The sequence below is a fragment of the Parus major genome, chromosome 1A, assembly GCF_001522545.3.
Source record: "Parus major isolate Abel chromosome 1A, Parus_major1.1, whole genome shotgun sequence".
Classification (NCBI taxonomy): Eukaryota; Metazoa; Chordata; class Aves; order Passeriformes; family Paridae; genus Parus; species Parus major.
This window is the reverse complement of record NC_031773.1, coordinates 48,834,158-48,857,821: the sequence shown is the minus strand read 5'-3', so window position 1 is coordinate 48,857,821 and position 23,664 is coordinate 48,834,158. Positions and strand designations below refer to the sequence as shown.

Here is a 23,664-nt window from a genome sequence, read left to right as displayed (position 1 = left end):
TGTGGAAATACAATGCATCTGCCACAGAACCTTGTCCATTTCCCCCAGCTTCCCTCTGGATAAACCTCGGAGAATCCTAAATGCAGGAAATTTCAGAGGAAGGACAATGAAGACACCCACTGAAAGCAGCCCCCTATTCCACCCCAATAGGGCCATGTCCCACCTGCCCCAAACAGAGGCTGCTGCAAGTGCTTGCAGCACCCAGCAGAAGTGGGGCAGGGAAAGGGCAAGCAGGCTGTGCAGTGATGGGCAGGGAATACAATCCCCACATTTACTCACTGAAAGTTCCCCCTGAAACAGACAACATGGCTCAAGGGACAGCAGTCAAGAAGGATGTTAGTCCAAAGTTAGTTGTGTTGACACTGAAAACAGTAGCAGAAAAGCAGCCAGAAACATGAGATTCAGCACAGCCCCAGTACACAGAAATATATCTGAGTGCCAAGAAGCTAACCAGTCATGCAACGTGTGATCTGCTAGCAGACTCCTTATTACACGTGATGAAAGACAAGAAGAAGGCAGTTTTGATTCTCAGAGTTTTCATGGATTGTGTACTTTGGGATAAAAAAATCTCTGTATGTGCAAACTAAGCCTTCTTGATTGAAGCCATCTTGGTAGACTGTAAGCAGTGAGCCAAATTTTCAAGAGAAAGCTGCATTTCAAATTCTTGATACAATTAATCAGGCCTATTCTTGAAAATTAACAGCTTCCTGGGATTTTTTTAAATGCTGGCTTAATCTTACTTTTTTGGATTTTAAGTAACCATTTTCATCAGCAATTCATTACTTTTCCCCTTGGGAGGAGGTAATCAGCTGGATTTCTACTATTGAGACAGACATGGCTTTAGGGCACATGCAGATTCAATCTCCATCTCAGACAGAGAATCCAATCGATCTTGGACACTTTGGGGCAGCTGTGCACAAAAGGCAGGGTCAGTCAGCACACGTGTACAAAGGCTGATGCTTCAGGGATGTACTGAAGGACATGCACAACGCACACACTTCACTGGAGCAGCACAAAACAAGGCTCAATCAAACCTACAGGTTTTGGCCTTGTTAGTGTCAGCAGGTCTAGTTTTTCACCTCGGGTGAGTTCTGCTTACTGTCTTTCTTTTGAATGGCAGGAGCTGCCAGCAAAGGAAACATTCGCTGCTTGTTCATCTCCCTTGCAGCTGTAGTAGCAGAAGTGAACAGCAAGAGAAATGAGGTCCTACAACTTCTTTTAACCAGTCTGATACCCAGTCAATGCACAAGGCTCTGAGAAATCCCCTTGGGCACAAGAAAATGATTCTCATTATTCAAGTGTTCTCCTGTATGTGTGAAAATCGTCTTTTTTCCACTTTGCAGTAAAACAGGAGAAATATCCCACCTTGGCAAACCCTGAATCCAGGCCCCCTCCTGCAGCAGCAGTTTGGACAGTGACCACACGGTGACGCTCCATCCTTAGAAAAGGAGCCCAGCCGGTGGCCGGGGCCACCCTGCCAAGCCCCCGGGCGACGGCGCGGGGACAGCCGGAGCAGTCCTGCCGGGGCGTGGGACGGACAGCGGGCTCGAGTCCTGCCCGTGTGCCATTTGCTTAAGCAGCTCTCTGTATTAGCTGTCAGCTTTAGGGAGGGTTCTGCGGGATGACCCCTTTGCTTGTTTTGCAGGTTCTCTCTCAGGACCGCAGCATCGCAGAATCTGTCCAGCTAAATTGTCACTGTCTCTAGGGCCACCCCCTCTCTGGGCTGATGTAACAGTGCTTATCCACCCTCATAGTGATCTTTTTTTTTTTTTTTTCCTTTTGTTGCACTGTAATTCCACCCTGCAACTTGCAGCCCCTTTCTCTGGTCTTTAGCTGTGCAAAACCCCTTAGAATCTGGTTCTGTCTTCTCTGTATCACCCTCAGCCACAGTCAAGTGCTGTTGCACTGCCAAGCCCCAGCAAGCTCTTCGTGCAGAGATCAGAGTCTGGCTCAGCAGTTCTAGAGCCTCACTGATGTAAAACTCCCGTCAGTGGCCAAGGTCAGAATGTCAGTCTCTTTTCTTCAGAGAGCTCCCACCTGAAGGACTGCATTTCTCATTCAGCTTCCCTTCATAAATAAATCACATCTTAGACCCAGGACTTCAAAATGATTATTAACAACGCACTCTTTCCCCCTGTAGTCCAGCATTGTGGGTGGCTTCAGTCAGTTTTTTGATGTATGCAGACAAGAGGCTCACGGGGCTGCATACCACAAACACTGACTACCCTCTCAGCCAGCAAGAGAGGTCATCGCCATGGGCCAGTCCCTGTTCCTAGTCACAGAGGAGTTTTCAGTTCAAAGAGTACAATGTTGGGGTGGTTTTTTTTTCTTTTTATCTGCGTCAGTAAGTCGGGTTTGGCAGCCTGGCAGTTGCTCAGAAGCAGCTAGAAAAGATGACACATAAGGCAACAAGGCAACCACATTTCTCTGGGAAATCAAAGCATTCTCCCAGTGGTGGTGCTGTCATGATGGAGGCAGGAGAACCATTTGAAGGCCCAACCACTGCCCCCACGCACATCACAGAGGAGAGGAACGCGTGGAAGCCTGGCCATCCTGCCGCACACACTGGTTTTGCACACAGTTGTGCTGACTGGCTTCCACATCCGCTGGCATCCGATGCTTCCTCGGGTCGCTCCTGGCCTGCCAGCAGTAGGGGTGATTGTGCCAACCAATTTCACAGAATCACTGAATCAATTAGGTTGGAGAAACTCTGAAATCATGAAGTCCAACCTGTGACCAAACGTTACTGGGTCACCCAGATCACGGCACTGAGTGTCACATCCAGTCTTTCCTTAAACACTTCCAGGGACAGTGAACCCACCACCTCTCTGGGCAGCCCATCCCAGTGTCCAATCACCCTTTCCGCGAAGGAATTTCTCTTAATGTCCACCCTAAACCTCCCCTGGTGCAGCTTGTGACTATGCCCTCTTGGCCTGCCACTGGTTGCCTGGCAGAAGAGACCAATCCCCACCTGGCTGCAGCCTCCTTTCAGGGAACGGGAGAATGACCAGGTCACTCCCGGGCCTCCTTTTCTCCCGCCCGACCGGGCCCCGCTCCTCCCGTCCCCATGGCAACGCGGAGGGCGCGCGGGGGGCGGGGCTCGGGCGGGCGCTTCCGGGCGGTGCCGGCGGTGACGTGGCCGGCGGGGGCTGACGGCGCCGCGCGGCCGCTTCCGGTGAGCCTGGGGCCCCTCAGGGACGCCCCCCCGCGGCTGCCCCCGGGACGGTCCCGCCGGGCGGGGTGGGGCGGCGGCTGAGCTCGCCCCTTGCCCGGCCGGGCACTGCCCACAGCCCCTGCCCGGCCCGCAGCCCCTGCCCGGCCCCGTCTCGGGGGTGCGGCACGGTGAGCAGCCGGTGAAGCCCTGGTCCCTCAGGGTGGGGTGCGGTGGAGGTGACCACCTTCTCGGTGTCAGCGTGCCTTGGACGCCGCCGAAGGGTGGGCGGTACTCAAACGTGCCAGCTAATTAGTGCCCGAAATTAAATGGGAAGGGGTTTTGTGCATGGGGAAATAATGAGGCTTTCGGTGGAAAACTTGAGCACGGCCTGCCGATAGTGGCGGTGAACGTCGAAAAGTGACGTGACTTGCTGTGAAGTCGAGAACATGGAGATGTGTGATGGATGTCGGGGATAAAACTGAGTGTTTTTAGCAGCCGTGGTGCAGGTCGAGCGTGGGAAGAAGCAGGTTCGGGAAAGGGACCACGTTTTGTTGTGTGCTTTGGAAATGCTGCACCTTTGTCAGTCTTGGGTTTGGAACATGCAGCATTCAAACTCGAGGACTTTCTTCTCGAGGAGAGAACCAGGACACCTGACTCCTTTTTCATCTTTTGATATAAAAGCAGAGACTACAATGTGGCATTCCAAAAAAGTAGAAGGAGATTAATAAGGGTGACAGGTTGGTTCTCTGTGTTTTCCTATTGGGATAATTCATTTATTTGGTTTATTCTCTTCTTTCTTCCTAGGGAGTTTGGAATAAGCAGGTTCAGACAAACGGGCTCCACTGAAGCAAAACAATGTTTGCAGATTTGGACTATGATATTGAGGAAGATAAGCTGTGAGTATTTCACATATCTTTTCCTGGTGTTTATTACAATATAAGTAGGCTTTGCAGCCAAGATCTAATGAGAGTTGATAAATTTACCTGTGCCTGACACTGTGCTGACCATCAGACTTCCTGTTCAGTGCTGATTTCTTGCTCCTTCTGGAGACTGGGGAAGAGGCATTGCAGTGCTGGTGAGCAAAGGAGAATGCGTTGCTCTGCAGAGTGACTGCCTTGCATTTAACATAGAGCACTTGATTTGCATCACGTTTATGTTGTGCAAGTTGTCCTCTCACTCTGGCACTAAGTGCAGGGGAAACATTAAAGCATGGTAGTGTTTCTTCAGTGCCTAGCGATGGATGAGGGTGTCTCTTCCACCTCTAATCCTTGCAGGCAATCAGTCCCAAGAAAAAGATAGCACAGGTATCTCCCATGCTGTTATACTCAGTGGCAGAGGTGAAGGAATGAGTTCAGATGTGCAGTGCTCATGATGTTTTCCATTTGTACTGACTCAGATAGCAGAGTTGTTTCATATGCAGGCAGCTCTGCCTAAGTTCAGTTATTCCGTTCTGTTTGTAGGGGCATCCCCACTGTACCTGGGACAGTGACCCTGAAGAAGGACTCCCAGAACCTGATTGGGATCAGCATTGGAGGAGGAGCACAGTACTGCCCCTGTCTCTACATTGTCCAGGTGGGCACCTGGGGAAGAAAAATAAGCCATCTTTTAAAAACAATGTTGTCCTGAGAGATGGGAAGTGTGGAGAGAGCTCTATGCTGTTTTTTTTTCTCAAAGTGGGAGATGACATCTCACTTTTCAGTGAAAAGATTTCCTTACTCTTGTACCTGGTAGGTGTGGAAGAATTCAATTAGGCCTTCTGGAATTATCTTACTCCTTGGAGATCATGCTAGAATTCCCAGGGGAGCAGTGTGACAGCAGATTCCCAACATCAGGAAATCCTGTGCTAGAGGAGGCACATCCCAGGGGCAAGAACAAGATGACTAGTCCACCTCTTGGTTTGTAGTCTTTAGCTCTGCATTAGCCTTTCTCCTGATTGCAGACTGCCTGTGCTCTGTCTTAGGTGTTTGATAACACCCCAGCAGCCTTAGACGGCACCGTAGCAGCCGGGGATGAAATCACAGGAGTCAACGGGAAATCTGTCAAAGGGAAGACCAAAGTGGAGGTGGCCAAGATGATACAGATGGTAAAGGTGAGAGGTAGGAGAGGGACACTGGAGCTTCTGGGTCATAGTTGGCAGCTTATTGTCCTTGGGTAAAGGAAGCCACAGCTGCCTGCTTCCAGCACAGATGTTTGGCATTTGCTCTTTCTGCAGGGAGAAGTGACAATACACTACAACAAGCTTCAGGCTGACCCAAAGCAGGGCAAGTCTTTGGATATTGGTAAGACTGGTTTCTTTCTCCCTAGAGTGTTAAACTGATGTGGAAGGGTGGAAGATTGGTCCCAGCTAAAACCAAAGTAAAATTCTGTTTTGTTTTTTGCTCTTAACTCAGTAGTTTTCAAATGGATACTGTCAAAGAGAGTTACAGGCTTAAAAAAAAAATCCTTCCCTGACTTTCTGAAATAGGCTTGAAAGTTAAGTCAAGATTTAACTGTTGTTGTAGGAGGCTTGTTTTTCTGTGCTGTGTTTTTAGCATGGATGATGAATCTCAACTGCATAATAACTTAATTAATTTATTTTTAATTCATGTTATGCCGACCTGTTTTTAGATGTACACAGAAATGTGTCAATTGAAAGGCATTGGTGGTGATTTCTAAGCTTGGAGAACAGTGATGAAATACCTATTTACACTGAGTTTTGTACAAACATAAATTTTATGGGAGAGAGGAGAGCCTTTATTGCTAAAACAAAGTGTCTGGTTTTGAACTAAGCCTACACATCTGTCTCCTTTATATGGTCTGCCTTTCTCACTTTCAGCAAAATCTATCCATTCTCTTTGCTCTCATTTCTTTTCCTGGTGATTATGGTGCTAATAAATTGACAGTAGTTCTGGGAAATTGTGAGTAGTGAGATGTATTTCTGGGAAAACAGAAATGTGATGAGAATATGGTATTTTCCAGAACACTATGGCTTCAGCTGAATTCTTGGGATCTGCAGGCAAGTCTGCTTGTAAATAAAGGTGGCTGAGTCATCAGGTTCCAAGGAGGGCAAAGATGTCTCTAGTAGTTTGCAATGTATGACCACCAAAGACAGAAATTCTATCAAGAGGTGGCCAAAGGGTTTAATGAGGATTCAAAAAGTAAAAGTAGGGAAAGAGACAACACTGAGCATTAAGTCCTGATTGTCTTTCAGCCTCATCTCCTGACTTCAGCTGAAGCAATACAGCAGACAGCATAAGCAAGGTTTTGTTCCAAATATCAAGATCAGTGCTTTGATTGTAGCAAAGTGATTGATTGGGACAGTCTACCAGAAGAATTGCTGGAGCTCTATTGATTGAAGTGTTTAGGATGTGAGGGCAGAGCAGATAGGCAAGTCAGAATATGTGTTATGTGTGGCTGGACCAGAGTGCCCCGTTTCTGTGCTATTCTTTCTTCTTGCTGCCTCAGTACTGAGTTAACTGCAGTTTATCCAGTGCCTGGAAAAACAGTGAAATGTGCTGGTGAGCGTTTCACGCTCATGGAAGTGACCCTGCTGCTTGTTTGTAACTTTGTTTTGGTAGTGTTGAAGAAGGTAAAGCACCGACTGGTAGAGAACATGAGCTCAGGGACAGCCGATGCCCTGGGGTTAAGCCGAGCCATACTTTGCAATGGTAAGTATTGTCCAGGAGGACATTTTCATAATGGAGCACTTACTCTCCTGTGTTTGCCTACTTTTTATTCTTCTGCTCTGCCTTGGCTGTTGTGATTGGCTCTGCCCTTCCTGAGTGATATAGCCTGTCCTTGTGGCCACTTAAATGTTATCTTAGGTCAGATTAATTTAAAGCAGGGACCAACTTAGTGAATGCCTATAGGTCATGACTCCACACCATAAAATTAGTTTTCAGTCATTTTAAAAGCTTCCCATGTTGTATCACAGGACAGGCATGAAGGGGGCAAGGGAAATTTGAACCAAATATATGAAACCAGTATTTTTCCACCCAATCAGGTCTTAACCATGTCCTGAATGTTACTTGTAATTCTGTATTCTGATTCTTGCTTCTATTTAGATGGACTAGTGAAGAGATTAGAGGAGCTGGAGAGAACTGCAGAGTTATACAAAGGTAAACTTGGCATTCCATCAGACTCCGGATGGGAGAGAACGATGCTTTCATTGTGTTTCAGTGAAGTGACTTACATGTTTTTTTTCTGACTTCCATCACAGGTTTGACAGAGCACACCAAGAGTCTTCTCAGGGCTTTTTTTGAGCTATCTCAGACACACAGAGGTAAGGAATCTCGAGCAAAGGAGCACAAATCTTTGACCTTCAGTTTCAGGAGTTTTTGTTTGTACTTAGTTGTGTGATTCCCTCACCCAACGAAAACAAAGGGTTGCAGAAATGAGCTGGGAAAGGCTGCTCTGCTGCATTGCCAATGCTAACACAGGCTCTGTCTTTCATATGAGACATTGGGGAAATGCCCTGCCCAACACTGGTATTTAGGGAATATGTAGCATCATCCCACAGCTAATTGTGTGGTTATGGGAGGCAATTCTAATACTGGAGATAAGATTTTTCTCGGGGTTCACCTCTTCATTCATCTGTCTGTATTTATTCTGTTCATGCAGCATTTGGAGATGTTTTCTCTGTCATTGGCGTACGGGAGCCACAACCTGCGGCCAGTGAAGCTTTTGTGAAATTTGCTGATGCCCATCGCAACATTGAGAAGTTTGGGATTCACCTTCTGAAAACAATTAAGCCGGTAAAGAATTTAGCCAAGGGAGTAAAGAGTTTGGAGAAGAGGGGAATCTAGAAAGGCAGAAGCCTGTCTTTAAAGGTGTAGTCTTAAAAGTTCATTCATTGTGGGAAGAAGGATCCTTGTCTGCTTTCCTTCAGGGAATTCTCTTCAAAATGAAAAGAACCTGAGAGGTAACATAATGAATATATCAACCTTGTCCCATGACTTCTGCACATGAGTATATTCGTCTCCTTTTCTTTTGGGGATGAGGGAGGAGTGTGACCAGTGTAGTACATGATATTGGTATCCATAACTGCATTGTGTCACTAAAAGAGTTCAGATAAGCAACTGAGGAGCAATGTAAGAATTTCAATCAATATATTTGAGTGAGAGTCTCCAGGGGATCACTGCACTTCGTTTAGCAAAGAGAGAATTTAAGTGTTGATTTGGGCATCACTTTCAGTGCTGTGTTGGATGGACAGTGCTGGGTTATGAAACTTTGAATCAGGGAGAGCTGCAGCTGAAAATAAAATGAGTCAAAAGCAGATGAATCCAGGCTAGAAGTGAGGCAGGCATTTCTAGCACTGGAACCACTTGCTGGTGACAGTAATGGAGGCTGTAACCATTCTGAGCCATGATCAAATATCTTTCTTCAAATATGCTGAGGTTCAAAGAAGAGTTAACTCGAGGCAGCCTCATGACCTGTGCTGGGTAGAATGTTGCACTTGAATCGTAGTCATGCTTTTTGATCCTAATTCAGCAACAGGGTGTTTCCCTTGCAGATGCTCACTGACTTGAATACCTATCTGAATAAAGCCATTCCTGACACAAGGCTGACTATCAAAAAATACCTGGATGTCAAGTTTGAATATTTGGTGAGCTGCTTGTTTTTTGTTTTTTGTTTATTCCTAAGTGCTGGTTGAAATTAACTTTCATAGAATCATCCTGAAATCACATCTAGCCTATGTGATCACAAATCCATCCTTCCACAATCCATGAGAGGATGCCCTGTTTTTTCCAGTTCTTTGTTTACTGCCAGACTACTAAGATAAAAAAACATCTGCTTTTAACCTAGCACTTCTCACTAGTAAGTACCACATGGCTTATTTTCTACATGATCAAAATTATTTCCTGATTTATTTCTGAAGAGTTCCTCTTCAGCTTAGGCTCTTGAACTCCCCTAAAGTGCTCCCCAGTCCATATTTTTCAGGTAATTTTGGACTCTTTCTTTAGCTGAAGTAAACAACTGTCAAATCATATTAGCTTTAACTTAGACCTTGCCTTTTTTTTTCCTTTCTCCATTCCACTCAGCCCTTGTTTTCTACCCAAAAAGGGTGAGGTTGCTCAGTGCGCCTATTCTGTAACTGTAGGAATCTATTTCTTTTTACCCACTGAGAGAAGTACTTGGAGCTGCAGCCCTAAGGCAAGGGGATATAGCAGAATCTCTTCCTAATCAATTCTTCCTTAATCTTTTTCTTTCCTTCTTTATTTATTCCCATCTCATACTTGTACTGTCTTTTCCCAAAGAGTAGAGGAACACAGGATTTCTCCTACTGTGCTTTCTTCAGAGCCTTTCTACTGAAGGAAGGAAGGCTTGGAATAGTACAACCTCATGGGTATTGGGTGATGATGAAGTTGTTTCTAATTTTTAATAGTTCCTTCTTGTTTTGCTTTTTTCTTTTTTTTAACCTTTAATTCTGCAAAGTCTTACTGCCTGAAAGTCAAAGAAATGGATGATGAAGAGTACAGCTGCATTGTGAGTATCAGTACAATTGCAAAACTCCTGTGCCTGTCAGCATCCAACTAGTGAATGCATGCTAAGGAATTACATACATTTGTTCTTAATGTATTAGAAATAGGGGATCCTTAGATGCTGCCTGGTAAGCACTGCAGCTTGTTTGCTCAGTGGTTGCTTTTCTCAGTGTTTAAGTACTGTTAGGTTATGTAAGGAGGATTAAGGTGTTATCTTCACAGATTCCATTTGTGTGTAGTGTACAGCTTATCATTAATTCTGGACTTGTTTCTGAGAAATGGAGATTTAGCTTTTCTGCTGCAAAATGTATGTGAAACTGCATTTTTAAGTGAAGTAAATTGATTAAAGGATCTCTCTTAGCAATAGGGGGTTAGGGGTTTTAGGGCTTTAATCCTTAACAGCTCTGTTTAAAATAACTAAAGGTATCCCATAAATTCCAGTTTCCCTGCATGAAAGTAGCTTCTTTCTTTATCCTAGGTATCAACCTAAGAGCAGGCATTTAATTTTTTGGAATGCCTAGTTCCCAAGTGCTAGGAAGGAATCAGACTCCTAACCCAGTCCTTCATTTTATGTTTGCTTCAAAATGGAAAGGAAAGAATCCCCATCTTGCCCAGCAGAGCGACAGCTTTGGGTTTTGGCACGTGCAGTGTGTGTTAGCAAGCCTTAGATTGGGGCATGGATTTTTCTGTATGTTATGTTTGCAGGTGCAAGGGAATGATGCTTCATTTCTGACAGACCTAGCTCCTTACCAAAGTGTTTTGTAGGACAATGTATAGGTCCCTGCTTTCTTTTGGTTTCCAGCATTATGTCTGGATGGTTGTAGATACCAGCAGGTTCCCTGTGTAGATACGTAATTCACTATGCTATCAATACAGGGCAAACCTTACAGAGGAGGCCAGAATTTTTGTGTGCTTGATATAAACTTGTTCTTAATGCCTTTCTTACTAGTCCAGGTAAGAAGCCGTGCCACTTCTCCATGCTGGGCTGGAAGGTCCCTGTCCCTTTGCATTTGCTTAGTAGTGATGCTTTTCTTTACCATGGTTGGTGTGTGTTTGGCCTTCAGAGCGGCCCCACTGACCGCCAGTTTTGACATGGCTCAGTGTTCCTCACGGTTCCTGCTTCCTGACAGCAGTTCCCGTGTGCCTGAGAGGTCTGTAATAACCCAAGGTCATTGTGAGTCCACATTGGTAGGCAGGCTGTGTGTGCAAGCACTGTTGTGGGAGTCTCTAAAACGGTGTTTTTGGCAGGCTCTGGGTGAGCCTCTCTACCGGGTCAGCACTGGGAACTACGAGTACCGCCTCATCCTGCGCTGCCGTCAGGAGGCCCGCACGCGCTTTGCCAAGATGAGGAAGGACGTGCTAGAGAAAATAGAGCTCCTGGACCAGAAACATGGTGGGTGCCACTACTGAGTTCCGCAGACATGGCTTTGGCCTTTGTTGTTCCTCCTTTGTCTCAGCTCAGAAGACAGCTCAGTTCTTCTTTGCTGAAGAACTCCTTTGTGGCTGTAGCTGAGATATCAGCCGTGAGGGGCCAAAAGGGATTGATGTGTAGGAGATGGTACATCTCCTGATAATTAATCACAGCCTTCACACTGTTTGGGAAGGAAGTTTTCACACTTTTTCCCCCAACATGTCTCCACTACAGTGCAGGACATCGTGTTCCAGCTCCAGCGTTTTGTCTCCACGATGTCCAAGTACTATGACGACTGCTACGCCGTGCTCCGGGACGCGGATGTCTTTCCCATCGAGGTGGACCTTGCCCGCACCACTCTCAGCTATGGGCAGAAGGACACGTACACAGATGGGGCGGAGGAAGAAGGAGAGAGCGAGAGAGAGGGTAGCGGGAGGGAGGATACAAATGGAGAGAAGCTCATTGATGATGCCTGAGTGTGTCAGCATGGCCAGAGGGAGGACTTTGCAGACTTACGAAAACATGTATTTCACGTGGCCATTCATCCTCCGTTATTTCTCTGTGTGTCCAGCCTGGGATTCCTCCTCTGCTTTGGGTGGGGTAGCTGGTTGGATTGGGACCAACCTCTGCTTTCCTCTCTTTTCCTTTGCTTGTTTGCCTGGATATTCTTTTTGCCCCTGGAGACTTCTGTTACCCAGTCTGGGGAGGAAAGGCCGCTCTCACACCGCTGTGTGCCTCTGTGCAGGCAGGACTCTGCTGAGCACGTGGGCAGCACCACTTCCCTCTGGAAGTTGGTTAAGGGTTTGGAGGTGATTACAAATGGTGAGAACAGCCCCCTTCCATCCTCCCCTTGTGCTGTGGGGAAGTGTTAGCATCACTGCTTGCTGTCTTCAAACTCCTTCTGAGGATCCATCTTAGGACCGTCATGGAAATACCCCATCTTTAAACAAGAAGAAGACAAAAGCCTTCTGGAGAGAGGAAGACATGCTCTTTAGGCAGAGGCTTTGGGATTTTTTTAGTGTAAAGAATGACTAGCATGCTCTTCTCTCTGCACAACTACTTTGTGCTGCCTCTAGGCCAGCCAGCAGCAGCCCAGCTATCCTCCCCTTCCCTAGCACAAGGGATGGGGGAAAAGGAAAGCTGAGGTGAGACTGCTTCTTTCCTCCTTCCTTTTCTCTTCCCCTGCCTCCATCCCTGTGGGCCAATCCCAGATGCAGATGGCACTTCCTCTGTTAGTGAGCTGCACAACTGCCGGGAGTGGTGTGCTTCTTGGGGCAGGCACTTTGACTTCTCTGTCATTACATTCTAGTGGTCGTGAGAAGTTATTTAAGGGCATTAATTTATTATCAAGATTTTTTTTTTTATTTGTTTTTCTCTTTGATTGTTTTTGGAGCTTCTTCGTCTCTTGTGCGTGCCTGGAAAAAACCATCCATGGTCAAGCTGCTCTGGAGAATTTAAACAGGACTGATGTAGTGACTATTGTCTATAATAAATATGTGACATTTCATTTCATGTCCTTCATGCCTTTCCTGTAAGAGATTTATTTGCTTACCTTCCATTGGTTTTAATCTTAAATTATAACGTTGGGAAGAAGGGTGTCATGTGCTGGCCGTTTTTTTCTTCTCATACTGGTGCATAATCTCAATGCCAAATCTGCAGCGCAGATTTCCAGAGGAAGAGAGTTATAAACGCTGTAGCAATACCAGTCCTCCAGTACTACCAGTTTCTCTGCGTTTTTGCTTCCCAGGGAAACACCAGGTGCCTCAGTCCTGCCAAGGTGGCATCCCTTTGCCCCTCCAGGGCCAGCTTCTCCACACGGCTCAGCTGTTGCATCACAAGCTTCAGCTGATGCATAAGTCCCTGATCCTCTTTCAGAGTTGTTTGTTGTGCCAAAACACGGAGCAGTTGAGAGGAACTGAAAACGCTTCAGCGGGTCTGCCTGAAAGCCATTGAGGCAAAGTGTAAAGCAGCATAGCTGGGGTTTTTAGGAAGAGGTCTGGGAATCTTGCAGCACTGTCTGTAGCGAGATCTCATACCCTAAGGGCTTTTATTTGCTTTTGTTGAAAAAAATTTAAGAGCAGGAGGCTTAATGGGAAATGTTGACTTGTGACAAGGAAACAGAGGAGACCTTGTTCTAGCAACCAGCCTGGCTGACAAGGCAGTTGTTTTCATGCTGTAGACCTTGGACCTCTGGGAAGTTGTGAGCTCCTTCTTGGAGGGCATGCTAGTGAATAAGGGAAACCCAGCCTGGGACTGCTGGGAAAAGAGCTGCAGAGCAACTTGGTCTAGCAGAAACAGCAATCTTACCTTGTGGGGGGGAAAAGCTTTGAGAGTGCTGGATGAATGCCTGCAGGGCCCCAGCAGCACCCTTGCTGCTGCTCTCATTATCCCAGAGTTTTGCATCTGGGGTTTGTTATGGGGTTTAGTCTCACATGGGATGTTTCTAAGCGAGTTTGAGTAGGACAAAGCCCAAAGTCACAACTATGACTGGCTCAAACAGTGGTGTTAGGTATGGTGGGACAGAGTACAGCCTCATAGGGTTTACCTTCTCCCCTCCAATTTCTAGTTGTGTCTCTTCTTAAACTGATACTCTTCAACAGCTTTATTTTTCTCATCATTTACTGCTATTTTTGTTTGGGAGCACCTAGAATGAAACCCTTTCCATCATGTCCCCACTTCTCTGCTGTGTTCAAATGGCTTTATGGATCCTGCAGACTGCCAACTACCCATTAATTTGTAGGAATGAAACACAGCTTTTGGTGGCCCCACAAGCTGCCTGCCCTGTAGCCCTCTGCTTAGTTTTTGATCTCTTGTTATAGTCACAGGTTCCCCCAGGGTCTCTGAGGTGAAGCAGTTCAGGAAACCGGAAGAAAGAGCTTTGGCCGGGGGTGTTTATAAAAGATCCAGTCCTAAAGCAGATTAGAAGTGGTTTAAGCATGCCAGGGAAGGCTGTCCTCTCTGAAGCTAGAAATCCACCTCTGCAGCAGGGGGTGAGGGGGTCATGCCTGCCTTACCACGTGCTCCAACACCCTCGTTAGTGGCACTCAGGGACTGGGGCTTGTCCTTCTGCCTTACCTTTGATTCCTTTATGTAAGGAGGTTTTCTCTATTTAAGAGGAAAACACAGGCACGTCTGGTGCCATTCTTGCTCAGTGGATAATCGCCTGGGACATGGTTATTTACCTGTCTTGAAACCCCCACCCCCACAGGGGCCAAGTTGTTCCCTTCACACGTCAACGGGTCTCGCTTGAGCCTAGATAAAGCTGGCTTGGTGCTATTCCTGTCAGCAAGGCTCCGTACTGTGGCTGCACACCTAATGGCATTAGCCTTTCTTAGGTGTCTTCTTCTTCTACCTCAGCAGCAGCCTCTAACAGTGCTTCCCTACTTGGGGAAGCAGCATCAAGTGTCACTGCCCCAGCTTTACCATCCACAAAAGATGTGCCAGGCAGAGGTGGTTGGAGGTGGTGGCCTCCTGGTTTGGCAGTGTCCCAGGGAGGTGTTGCAGAGAGCCTGGTGTCTATCCCCATGCTGGTGGCACCTGGTAGCTATGAGTTGCACCACCTCCTAAACGTGCTGCCAGTGAGACTGACACTATCCAGACTGTGGAAGTGGGTTGAAGGAAATACTGACACCAGAACAGAGCGTACCAGATCTGATTACAAAGAGTCTCTAATTGTTTGTGTTCTGTATTGTGACAATGCAGAAGGAAAAGGAGAGTCCTTGGCAGCCTCTTCAGAAGACTTTCTCCAGAGCTGGTTTGAAAGTGAGGAAAGAAGATTATTATTTTTTTTCTTTTTGGTGTTTGGGCTGCTCTGAGCCTGTGTTGTACCAGCATGGGTGCAGGATGCAAGTAGACATATCACTGGGTAGGATGTGGACATATGTACATAAGGACCAGCTATTCTTATACCTCTCCCTCTTATATCTTACATCTGCCTTTGTCCCAGCTTTCTGCTCCCTGCATCCCACCTACCCTCCCATGCTGAGGTGCTTGCAAACAAGGCCGGTTTCATACATCCCCATTCTCTGCCCTGGCTAAAAACTGTCCCTCTCCACCATCTGGTCAGCATTGCAGCCATCTCGTGCCAGCACCTCCCCGTCCCCTGCAGGACAGCCGCCTCCCTCCCCTCTCTGCTCCTCTGCCACATGGTTGGCCTCCTCGTTGGCCACCACCACGGCATTGTCAGTGCTGTGGGCTGGCTGGTGGTTGTCGCTGCTGTGCTCCTCGGCTTCCTGCACATCGGACTCTGCTTCCTCGGTGTCGCTCCCACCTCCTGCAGTGGGGTTGTTCTCTGGAGGAGGCTCCTTCTTCCCTCGGTTCAGGCAGCAGTAGCTGGCGACACCCAGGAAGAGAGCGGAGAGCACGACCTCTGAGCCCGCCAGGTAGAAGATCACCTCATAGTTCTTGAGAGCATCGACCAGGCGGCCTGATGGTTGAAGAAGACATGAGGTGGTTGGAGAAGACATGAGATGGTTAAATTTGGCCTAGGCACTCCTGCTTGGACAGCCCAGTGCAGGTGGGCAACAGCTGCATTTGGCTGAGGACCCATTCCTCAAGGGAAGGGCAAGAAGCCTGAATAGCTAAAAGTCACTCTGGGAAAGAGCCACACTCTACTTCAAAGGAAAGTAAGGTAACCGTGCATGGTTGGTGTTTTCCCTTGTTTGGACAAGCTTAAATAATTGTGACACCCCCATGTTAGGGTCCCACTCCATGGTGAGCCATCTTCTACTAGCCAGGGTGGGAAAAGCCTCTGATGATTTGGATTGGCCAGTCTCAGAAAAGAAAGTTTGAGAGGCATTGCTATTTCTCAAGCTATTGTGTCAGGAAAACATTCTGAAGGGAAGAACAAATTTCTTTTTGGCAGAGAAATCCCTTTGGTTGGCCCACACCCAATGATTTCTGTGCCAGAGATATTCTAAATATGTATTTTCTGAATCCACTGGGGCTGGCAATGGAGGAAGAGCTCCCAGTCCTTGGTGCTGGGGAGCATGAACAGCTGCCTTGCTGCAGGCAGGATGCAGCCATGGAACTGCACTCTCCCTCCCGGTCTCTCATGCTCCCAAATACACGTGACCCCCAGTCCCTGCTGTGCTACAGGGCTGAAACCAGCCCTGGGAGATGCTGAGGTGCCTCCTGGAGCACTCATGGGAGGCACGTGGCAAATTCCTCCGCAGGTGAATGTGCTCCTGTTCAGCCAAGCCGGATGGCGAGTGAGGATCCTGCGTGCGTGTGCGTGTGTGTGTTTGAGGCTTATCCTGTGCCAAACCCCCTCAGCCCCACGGAGCGGGAAGCAGCTCAGGAGGATTACACCAAACAAAGCCACTCTGTTCAACCCCCTTCTCCCAGCCGAGCGCTGTTCTCCCCGAGTCCGAGCCATTGGGATTGTCAGAGCACTCAAGCTTCCTGCACCAGGGGGGTCCTACAGCCCCCAACATGACCTGGCTGCCCCCAGCACGGTTCTTTGGTGACCCCACGCTGTCTGTGTGCCATTGTACGTGCACACAGCACCATGGCACAGCTGAAGTAAGGCAGGAGGGCTGAGGGATGTCCCTTGTTAGCACCCCACCAGTGTGTCTTGCTCCTTGGGCCAAGGTGCTGTTAAATCCCACTCTCCCTGCAGCTGCCTCCAAGACACATATTTCTTCACCCTCCCTGGCCTGGGACTGCCGACTGCCCCGCAGCTTATAAAGTGAGACATGAATTATTGTTAGCATTTAAGAGGGTTTTCTCTTGGCTGCCAAATTTTACTTGAGAACTGATTGGAGTTGCTGAGGGTGGGTTCTAATCATAACTGGAGGTTTGTGCTGAAGAAAAGACCTTTCACACCAAGGTCTTCAGTGATGGGCTTTAGCCCATGTGTTACAGCTGAAGGGAGTGCATGAAAGAACAGAGTGGTTCCTCCCTGGGGATTTTCCATAGTCTTGTCCCTGACTCTTCCTTGCAAATCAGGAAACTGCACTGTGTTTGGAAATAAGCCTTGGGCATGATTTGGCTTTCTCACATGTGATCAGACACTTCACATTAATCTACAACCACCTCTATTCAACAGCCTGTTTTTATGGACTGTTTGTGGGGCATGGACCTTACCAGGGTCTGTGGCTGAGACTAGACTGGCTGAAAAGCTGCAAGTGTCTTAATCCTCTTAGAAAAATTACCAGCAAATGCCTCAGGGGACTGTACAAACTGTTTTGACTTGACTGACAGCAAAACACCTGTGCCTTGGAATTGGGATCAGAACAAGCTGAGATCACTATTCACAGTGCCAGTCAAAAGACCATGGATACCAAGGAGAAATTGAGAGACACTTGCTTTGTCCTAATGAAGGCTCTCAAAGGTTTGCCTGCAGCATGTGCCTGACCCTGTCCTTAACATGATTCTATGCAGCATTTGTAGTGAAGGCAGAGATCAGCTCTCAGCTTCTAGAGCGAATTAAAAATTGAGAAATAGGATCTTTCTTCAAGTGTTGTGTCCATGCCTGATACCTGCAATGCTGTGGAAGGCTGGCAGCCAAACGAACCACCTGTAGCAAGACACCTACCTGCAGAGGGTGGGCCGATGAGCACCGCAAAAGCCTCGATAAGTAAGACCAGCCCAATGGCGCTGGAGAACTTCTGGGAGCCAACGATAGCCATCAGCACCTCAAACTGCAGGGCCCCCACCATGCCATAAGAGATGCCAAAGAAGACGCAGAAGATGACCAGCCCCGTGTAGTTGCTCGCCCTGGCACTGCAGATATCTGTCAAGCCGTTGAAGAGCATGGAGAAGCTGAACAGATATGCCACATGAGGGCGGACCCACTTCAGCCCTGCCACCATGCCACAGGCTGGGCGGGCAAAAATGTCTATAAAACCAATGATGGAGAGCAAGAACGCGGCCTCTGTGTCCGGTACACCCGTGTCCTTGGCATAGTTGACCAGCAGTATGGGGGGCACGAAGAGACCCAAGACCAGGATGAACTTTGAAATGGTGTAAATGATAAACCCTCGGTTGGAGAAGATACTGAAATCCAGGAGCTTCTTTCCTTTCTTGGGCTTCTTCTTGGCTTTCTTGCCTTTCTTGGTTCCATCAGTGGTGCTGGTTCCCTCCTCCGACTTCCCTCCTATGGGCAGCATCTCCTTGGCTTCATATTTGTCCTGAGCTTTCCCCATCTTCCTCTTCATGCCCATATCCAGGGGTCTCATGACTGCCCCACAAGTGCAGCAATTAAGCAGAAGGCCCCCCATGATAAGGAACCCTCCTCGCCAACCAAACTTCTCCAGCAGCACTTGCCCCAGTGGAGAGAGGGAGGAAAGGAAGACGGGGCTCCCAGCAGCTGCCAGTCCATTGGCGAGAGGCCGACGCTTGTCAAAGTAGGTGCCCAGCATGATGAGTGAGGGCTGGAAGTTCAACGCCATACCCAGACCTACATGGAAGTGAGAGCCAGGAAGGAGACACGGAGTGCAAGAATATGAGATGTGTTTTGCAACAAGCTGTAAACTCCCCTCAGACTATGCTAGTCCTGAAATCCCATGATGGGATGAATGTATTCCTCACAAGCCTCTGTGCCTTCATGTTGGTGGATTGCCCCTGCAGAGGATGGGCTAGACCAGTCTGTCCACCTGAAGTGTGTTTGAATCAGGTAATCGTGCTCACACTTAGGCAGGACCTGAGCCTTACACAGGAATTCTGCCTCTTTCCACCTGCCACTGTGTAGTGATGCCACCTACCACAGTCACCATGATCACTGAGCACCACTTACGTTTCTTCTGTCTCTCAGCCACAGGCCCTGGCTGTTTAGATCCAGCAGGTGCATCCCTCACATGAGCAACATTCAGGACTAGATGCTTCCCATACTGTGTGCAAATGGGTGAGGGAGACCTGATACTAGACACAGCAGTACTAAAGGGAAATACAACACGGTCTTGGCTCTTCCCCAGGTAAGCCTGTGTTGTCCCCCAAATACTGAGGCTCTCACCTGTCAGCACACCAGCTGTCAGATAAAGCTCAATGATATTGGTGGTAAAAGATGCCAGGATCATCCCAGCAGAAGCTAGCAGCCCACCAATGAGCATCACAGGCCGGCAGCCAAACTGGTTCACCATGATGCTGCATACTGGTCCTAGGAGGAAGTAGACAAGACAGGGTAGGTGATCAGAAGGAGACAGGACAACTGGGAAGGGGCAGGCAGCCCAAGCAGGGCACTCAGGGAAGATGAAGCTGTAGTGATGGAGCTCACAGCTGGGCTGCTTAGATACACATCTGTTGGGCCTGGCCAAGGGAGAGAGGCTGGTGGTGTGGAGACTTCTGTTCTGTCCTGCCTTTGGACCCTGTTCCCTGGTACTTGGTGTGAACAGCACTTCAGCAGTGGGAGCAAACCCTGTATCAATTGTCTGGGACGTAGGTGGGGTGACACCTGAGGTCTCCTGGGGCAAAGGAAACAGGGATATGGGATGCAGCACACCTCCAGCAGAGAAGTGGTAGGACAATTGTATTCTGCATCATGGCCAGGCCAGTGAGCATGAGAAGAGACCATGGGGACATGATCTGGGCCCATGGCAGGGCGGGAAAGGTGTGAGTTGAGGAGAGGGAAGTGTGTCCAAGCATCACCTGTCCCATAGAGCATGGCCAGCATGATGGAGGAGATCCAGGCTGTGTCACTGTAGCCCACGTGGAAATCTTTCATGAGCTCCTTGAAGTAGACACTGACGGCTTTTGGGAAGGCATAGGAGAAGCCAGTGATCACAAAGCAGCCAAGGAGCACGATCCAGCCCCAGCCACCATCTGGGGGCTTCACTGGAGCTGGGAGTTGCCCTTCTTCTGGGTCAGGTCTCCCCATCTTCTAACCTGGGAATGGAAAGGCAGGCTGGGAGGAAGTAGGGTGACAGAGAGAAAGTCTGCTGGTGCTGCAAGAAGAGAAGAGAAAAGCAGAGCAATGAACATTTACTACAAGGTTTCTCTCCATGCCCACCATCTCCAAGCTCTGAGACACTCATTGGGGGACCACATCTGCGCTTTGTACCCTGATCCTGCCAGGCGAGGTGGGATTGCTTTGGGGTGTAAGGTCATGCCTCAGCTGGGCAGAGGTGGGAAGCTCTCCCTGAGACTGGGGCAGCCCAGAGCTCCATAACCCCTGGGCAAACACAGCTGAGCAGTGTCACGGCTCCCAGGTGAGCCTGGAGTGCTGTGTCTGATGCAGCATCAGGATCTGCAACATTCAGATCCCCCTTGCTTCATATCCAGCCTTGCTTACAGATGGTGTGAGGCAAAGACCAGCAATGTCAACCCTTTTTGTTTCTTAAAATCTGCCTTTGAGCCTCTCCTATGCTGGTCTGCTCCTGTGGAGCAGGGAGCCCTCCAGGACGTGCCCTGCCATAGGAGCCTCCAGCAGTGAGGCAAAGAGAACCATTAAGCCCTCTGTGCTTTCCTCTAGGAGTCCCCAGTGCATGGCACTCTCCTTCTCCCTCCCCTCCCCACCATCAGGGGCCAGATTTCCGAAATAGGTGAAGGGGGAGAGCTCAAAAAACGGTGGTTATTTGCATGCCAGAGAGATTAGGGCTCTGTACCTACACGAAGGGGCCGAAACAAAGCCTAAGTGGGGAGGAGGAGGGAATTAGAGGGGATGTCTTGTGAGTTGCCCTCAGGGCTCTTAAGCTGCCCAGGAATTTTGCTCCAGCTGCCTGCTATGGGTATGCATTTCATTTCTCCCTTAGGTACCAGGTCTCTCTCTGCCCCTTCCAGCACCATTGGCCACAGTCTCTTGGTCAGCCAGGATTGTTTTCACACCTGTACACAAAGCCATCACTGGACCTAGACTACACATGCTCCCAAGTAGATTAGACAGGCATTCTCCATGCCTGAACTGGGCTTTTTTTGGGTCTGGTTTGCCTTCTATCAGCCTCTTGCTGGCAGCACACTCCTGACAAGGGTCCTGAGAGCCCAGCTCTCTTGGCTGAAGGACTGCAGGATGGCAACAGCGTCCTCATCTCTTGGCACCAGCACTTCTGGGAAATTCCAGGAGTCACATACAGACTAGAGAGTGCCGAGGGGACAGGAACTGTTTTATGGATGTGACACGCATAGCTAGAACCTGGCAGTTTTGGATCTGGGTGCATTTCTCAAGGAAGTGCCTGTTGTTGGTGTCCTCCAAGAAAAGGGGCTGAGCTGAGCTGATCCCCATAATTGCTGTTGCCCTGAATGTCAGAGAAGCGAAAATCCTTTAGACAAAAGTGTGGATGGCACAAGCTGGGGCAGATCCCAGGCAGAGGGCGCTTACTTGGCAAGAGTGGTCCTACCCCACAGCCACCCTCAGCCATACCCCTCCTTCCCCTCTCCAGGGGGCCTTTGCTCCTGAAAACACAGAGTGCAGCACACAGATGCCTGCCACCACTGTGGGTCCCTGCAGCAGAGTTTCCTGAACTTTCAGGATGCTGTGAGCCATGAAAAAAGGGAGCTGAATCTGGTTCAGAGCATGGATTGGGACAACAGTTCTGGATGGCTGTTTCCTAACAGCTCTTGTGCTGCGCTACTGGGGGCAGCACAGGCTACTCTAATCTCTCCTTCCCAGCCCAGGTCTCAGGGACAGAGGCAAGGGACAGAGGCATGAACTGAAAACAGTGGGATATAAAGGTCTTTTTGAGGCAAGGAGTCACTACAAGGAAGAACAGAATAATTATACACTCTGCATCTATCCCTACCTCTCCCATCTCACCCTTACTGGTGTTTTCTGGATCACTGGAACCCTGACAGCCAGACTGAATAGCCTCCCTCAGTTTCTGCCATTTTGACCACTGTTCCTGTGCCAGCTCCAGCTGACTGACAAGCTAGGTCTAGTACAAAAGATGACCTGCTGCCAAAGCACAGTGATTTCTCCATCAGTGCTTGTGCTCCACCACTGCACCATCTGCTGCACATAGCTACTTCAAATAAGAGTTGCCACCAAACATAGCCTGAGACTTTTTATCCAAGCCCCTCTCCCAGCCTTGCTTTTCTTGAGCTCATCCTGCACCACAAATTAAATTAATCAAACTGTTGCAATTCATCTTTCCCTCAACCCTGCCACTCCCTGCCAGCATCCTAGCAAGAAAATATTTGTCTGTGATGTGCTCTTCAGAGATTTTGTAGCGCCGCCTGTCAACGATGAGCCTGTGGCATCAGGTTTTGAAGAGCACATTAGACAAATATCCATGGGTTCTTGAGTTTGGAGCTGGAGGGCACCTCTGCAGGAGCCACGTGCTCAGTGCTACAGAACACTGTATAGCAAAGCACGAGAGCACTTTTACCTGCCTGCAGCTAGATGTTGCCTGAAAATTATGGGGCGCACCAGAGGAGCTCACCTGAGGAGATGCCTCCAAGGCCAATATGCCAAAGCACACCTCTTCTGGAGAGTTATGCCAGCTGTGAGCCAGGCATAAATCTCCAGAGCTGCCTTGCTCCTAACACCATGACACACATGCCTGTCTGCTCACAGCTGCTCACACCACATACCCAGCACCTGCCTTTGCGCCCTGTACAGCCCACCGTCATTTTGTCCCCAGTTAAGGAGCTTTATTCACAGGTAAAAACACCGTGTGTGAGTTCACATACACCTAAAAGCTCATCAGCATGGGCATCTGCCCTTCCCCATGCATCACATGGAGGTGGGTCAGAGCAGGCACTGCCACAGGCCTTGCTGCAGCTGGCTGCAGGAAGACTTGCACCAACACCAGGAGGCACAAGCCCAGGCTAGAAGGGCGAAGACCACAGCAGGTTCAGCTGTTCAGTGCCTGGACACACAGAGCACAGTGCAGCCAGTGCTGGAGAATGCCCAGCAAACCCCCACTGTGCCAGACAAGCTGCACCCACGAGGGCCCATGTAAATGCTCTTAGTGACCCCACGCAGTACAGATGGGGTGGGGAGTCCATTTATTGAGTGCAAAGGCTACAGTTCCTGCCACAGCCTCTCCAAAGACAACCCTCTGGGAAAGTATTTTTTAGAGAATTAAAGGACAACAGGCCACGGATGAGTTGTCCTACCAGCTGCTGGAGCCACCATCCCTCCACACCACTGACCTGTGGAAAGAAGCGATGACCTCCCAAGCACAAGCTGAGCCTCAAAGGGTTAAGCAGATCTCAGTCAACAGCACTTCCTTCTCCCACTGGCTGGCACTTCCCGGCTCTGGATGAGGGTGCCTGGTTAGATGGTCCTGCTGGATCTTTTCTCCATGGTGGGCACAGGACAATGCCTGCAGGAATCTAGCACCTGTGGAGCAGTCTCTTGTCCTCCGCTCCTTCCTTCGGAGCAGCTACGTCCTCACAAGACAGCTAATCCCCCTCTCAGCTTGCTTCCCTCCAGTTCCAGTGATGCCCAGCAAAGCTGTCTGTGGCAGATCTGGGGGGGACACCCTGTGTGGGGCACCCTCTTGCCTCCTGTGGGTGCAAGTAGTGTCCCACGGCACTCCCAGTGTGGATGTGGGTCAGGAGCTGCTTATGGTTTCAGGTCGGCAGAGACCAGCAGGTGCTGAGCGGGCAGAAAGCACTTCTCCACTTTTAAGAGGCTTTTCCAGCCAATGGGGACGAGGTGGCTGCCTGCCACAGCCCGAATCCCCCGGTAATCCCGCTGCCCAGGGGCTCCTTGCGTTTTCCCCAGTACAGCAGGGCAGGCTGGCAGGGATAGATTCAGA

General features: G+C 49.0%; 2 protein-coding genes across 5 annotated transcripts; one reads left to right on the top strand and one right to left on the bottom strand.

Moving 5' to 3' along the window:
* Positions 1-3,109: 3,109 nt before the first annotated feature.
* On the top strand, positions 3,110-12,545 carry PICK1 (protein interacting with PRKCA 1). 4 transcript variants are annotated; one of them, XM_015629446.2, is made up of 13 exons: positions 3,110-3,175; positions 3,959-4,050; positions 4,615-4,726; positions 5,115-5,243; positions 5,367-5,433; positions 6,712-6,801; positions 7,198-7,251; positions 7,353-7,415; positions 7,754-7,887; positions 8,646-8,738; positions 9,569-9,619; positions 10,864-11,008; positions 11,261-12,545. In XM_015629446.2, the coding sequence occupies exons 2-13, from the start codon at positions 4,010-4,012 to the stop codon at positions 11,500-11,502; spliced, it is 1,221 nt and encodes a 406-aa protein (XP_015484932.1). In that variant the 5' UTR covers positions 3,110-3,175; positions 3,959-4,009; the 3' UTR covers positions 11,503-12,545. The 4 variants fall into 4 exon arrangements, with proteins under 4 accessions (XP_015484932.1, XP_015484934.1, XP_015484933.1 ...); XM_015629448.3 differs by lacking the exon at positions 3,110-3,175 and adding an exon at positions 3,247-3,342; XM_015629447.2 differs by lacking the exon at positions 3,110-3,175 and adding an exon at positions 3,350-3,435.
* A 2,137-nt stretch (positions 12,546-14,682) lies between these two features.
* On the bottom strand, positions 14,683-19,895 carry SLC16A8 (solute carrier family 16 member 8). The gene is made up of 4 exons (XM_033514614.1): positions 19,613-19,895; positions 18,981-19,124; positions 17,565-18,428; positions 14,683-15,452 (listed from the first exon to the last, which is right to left on the bottom strand). Exons 1-4 carry the CDS (start codon positions 19,839-19,841, stop codon positions 15,061-15,063), a joined length of 1,629 nt encoding a protein of 542 aa, XP_033370505.1. The 5' UTR covers positions 19,842-19,895; the 3' UTR covers positions 14,683-15,060.
* Positions 19,896-23,664: the final 3,769 nt, after the last annotated feature.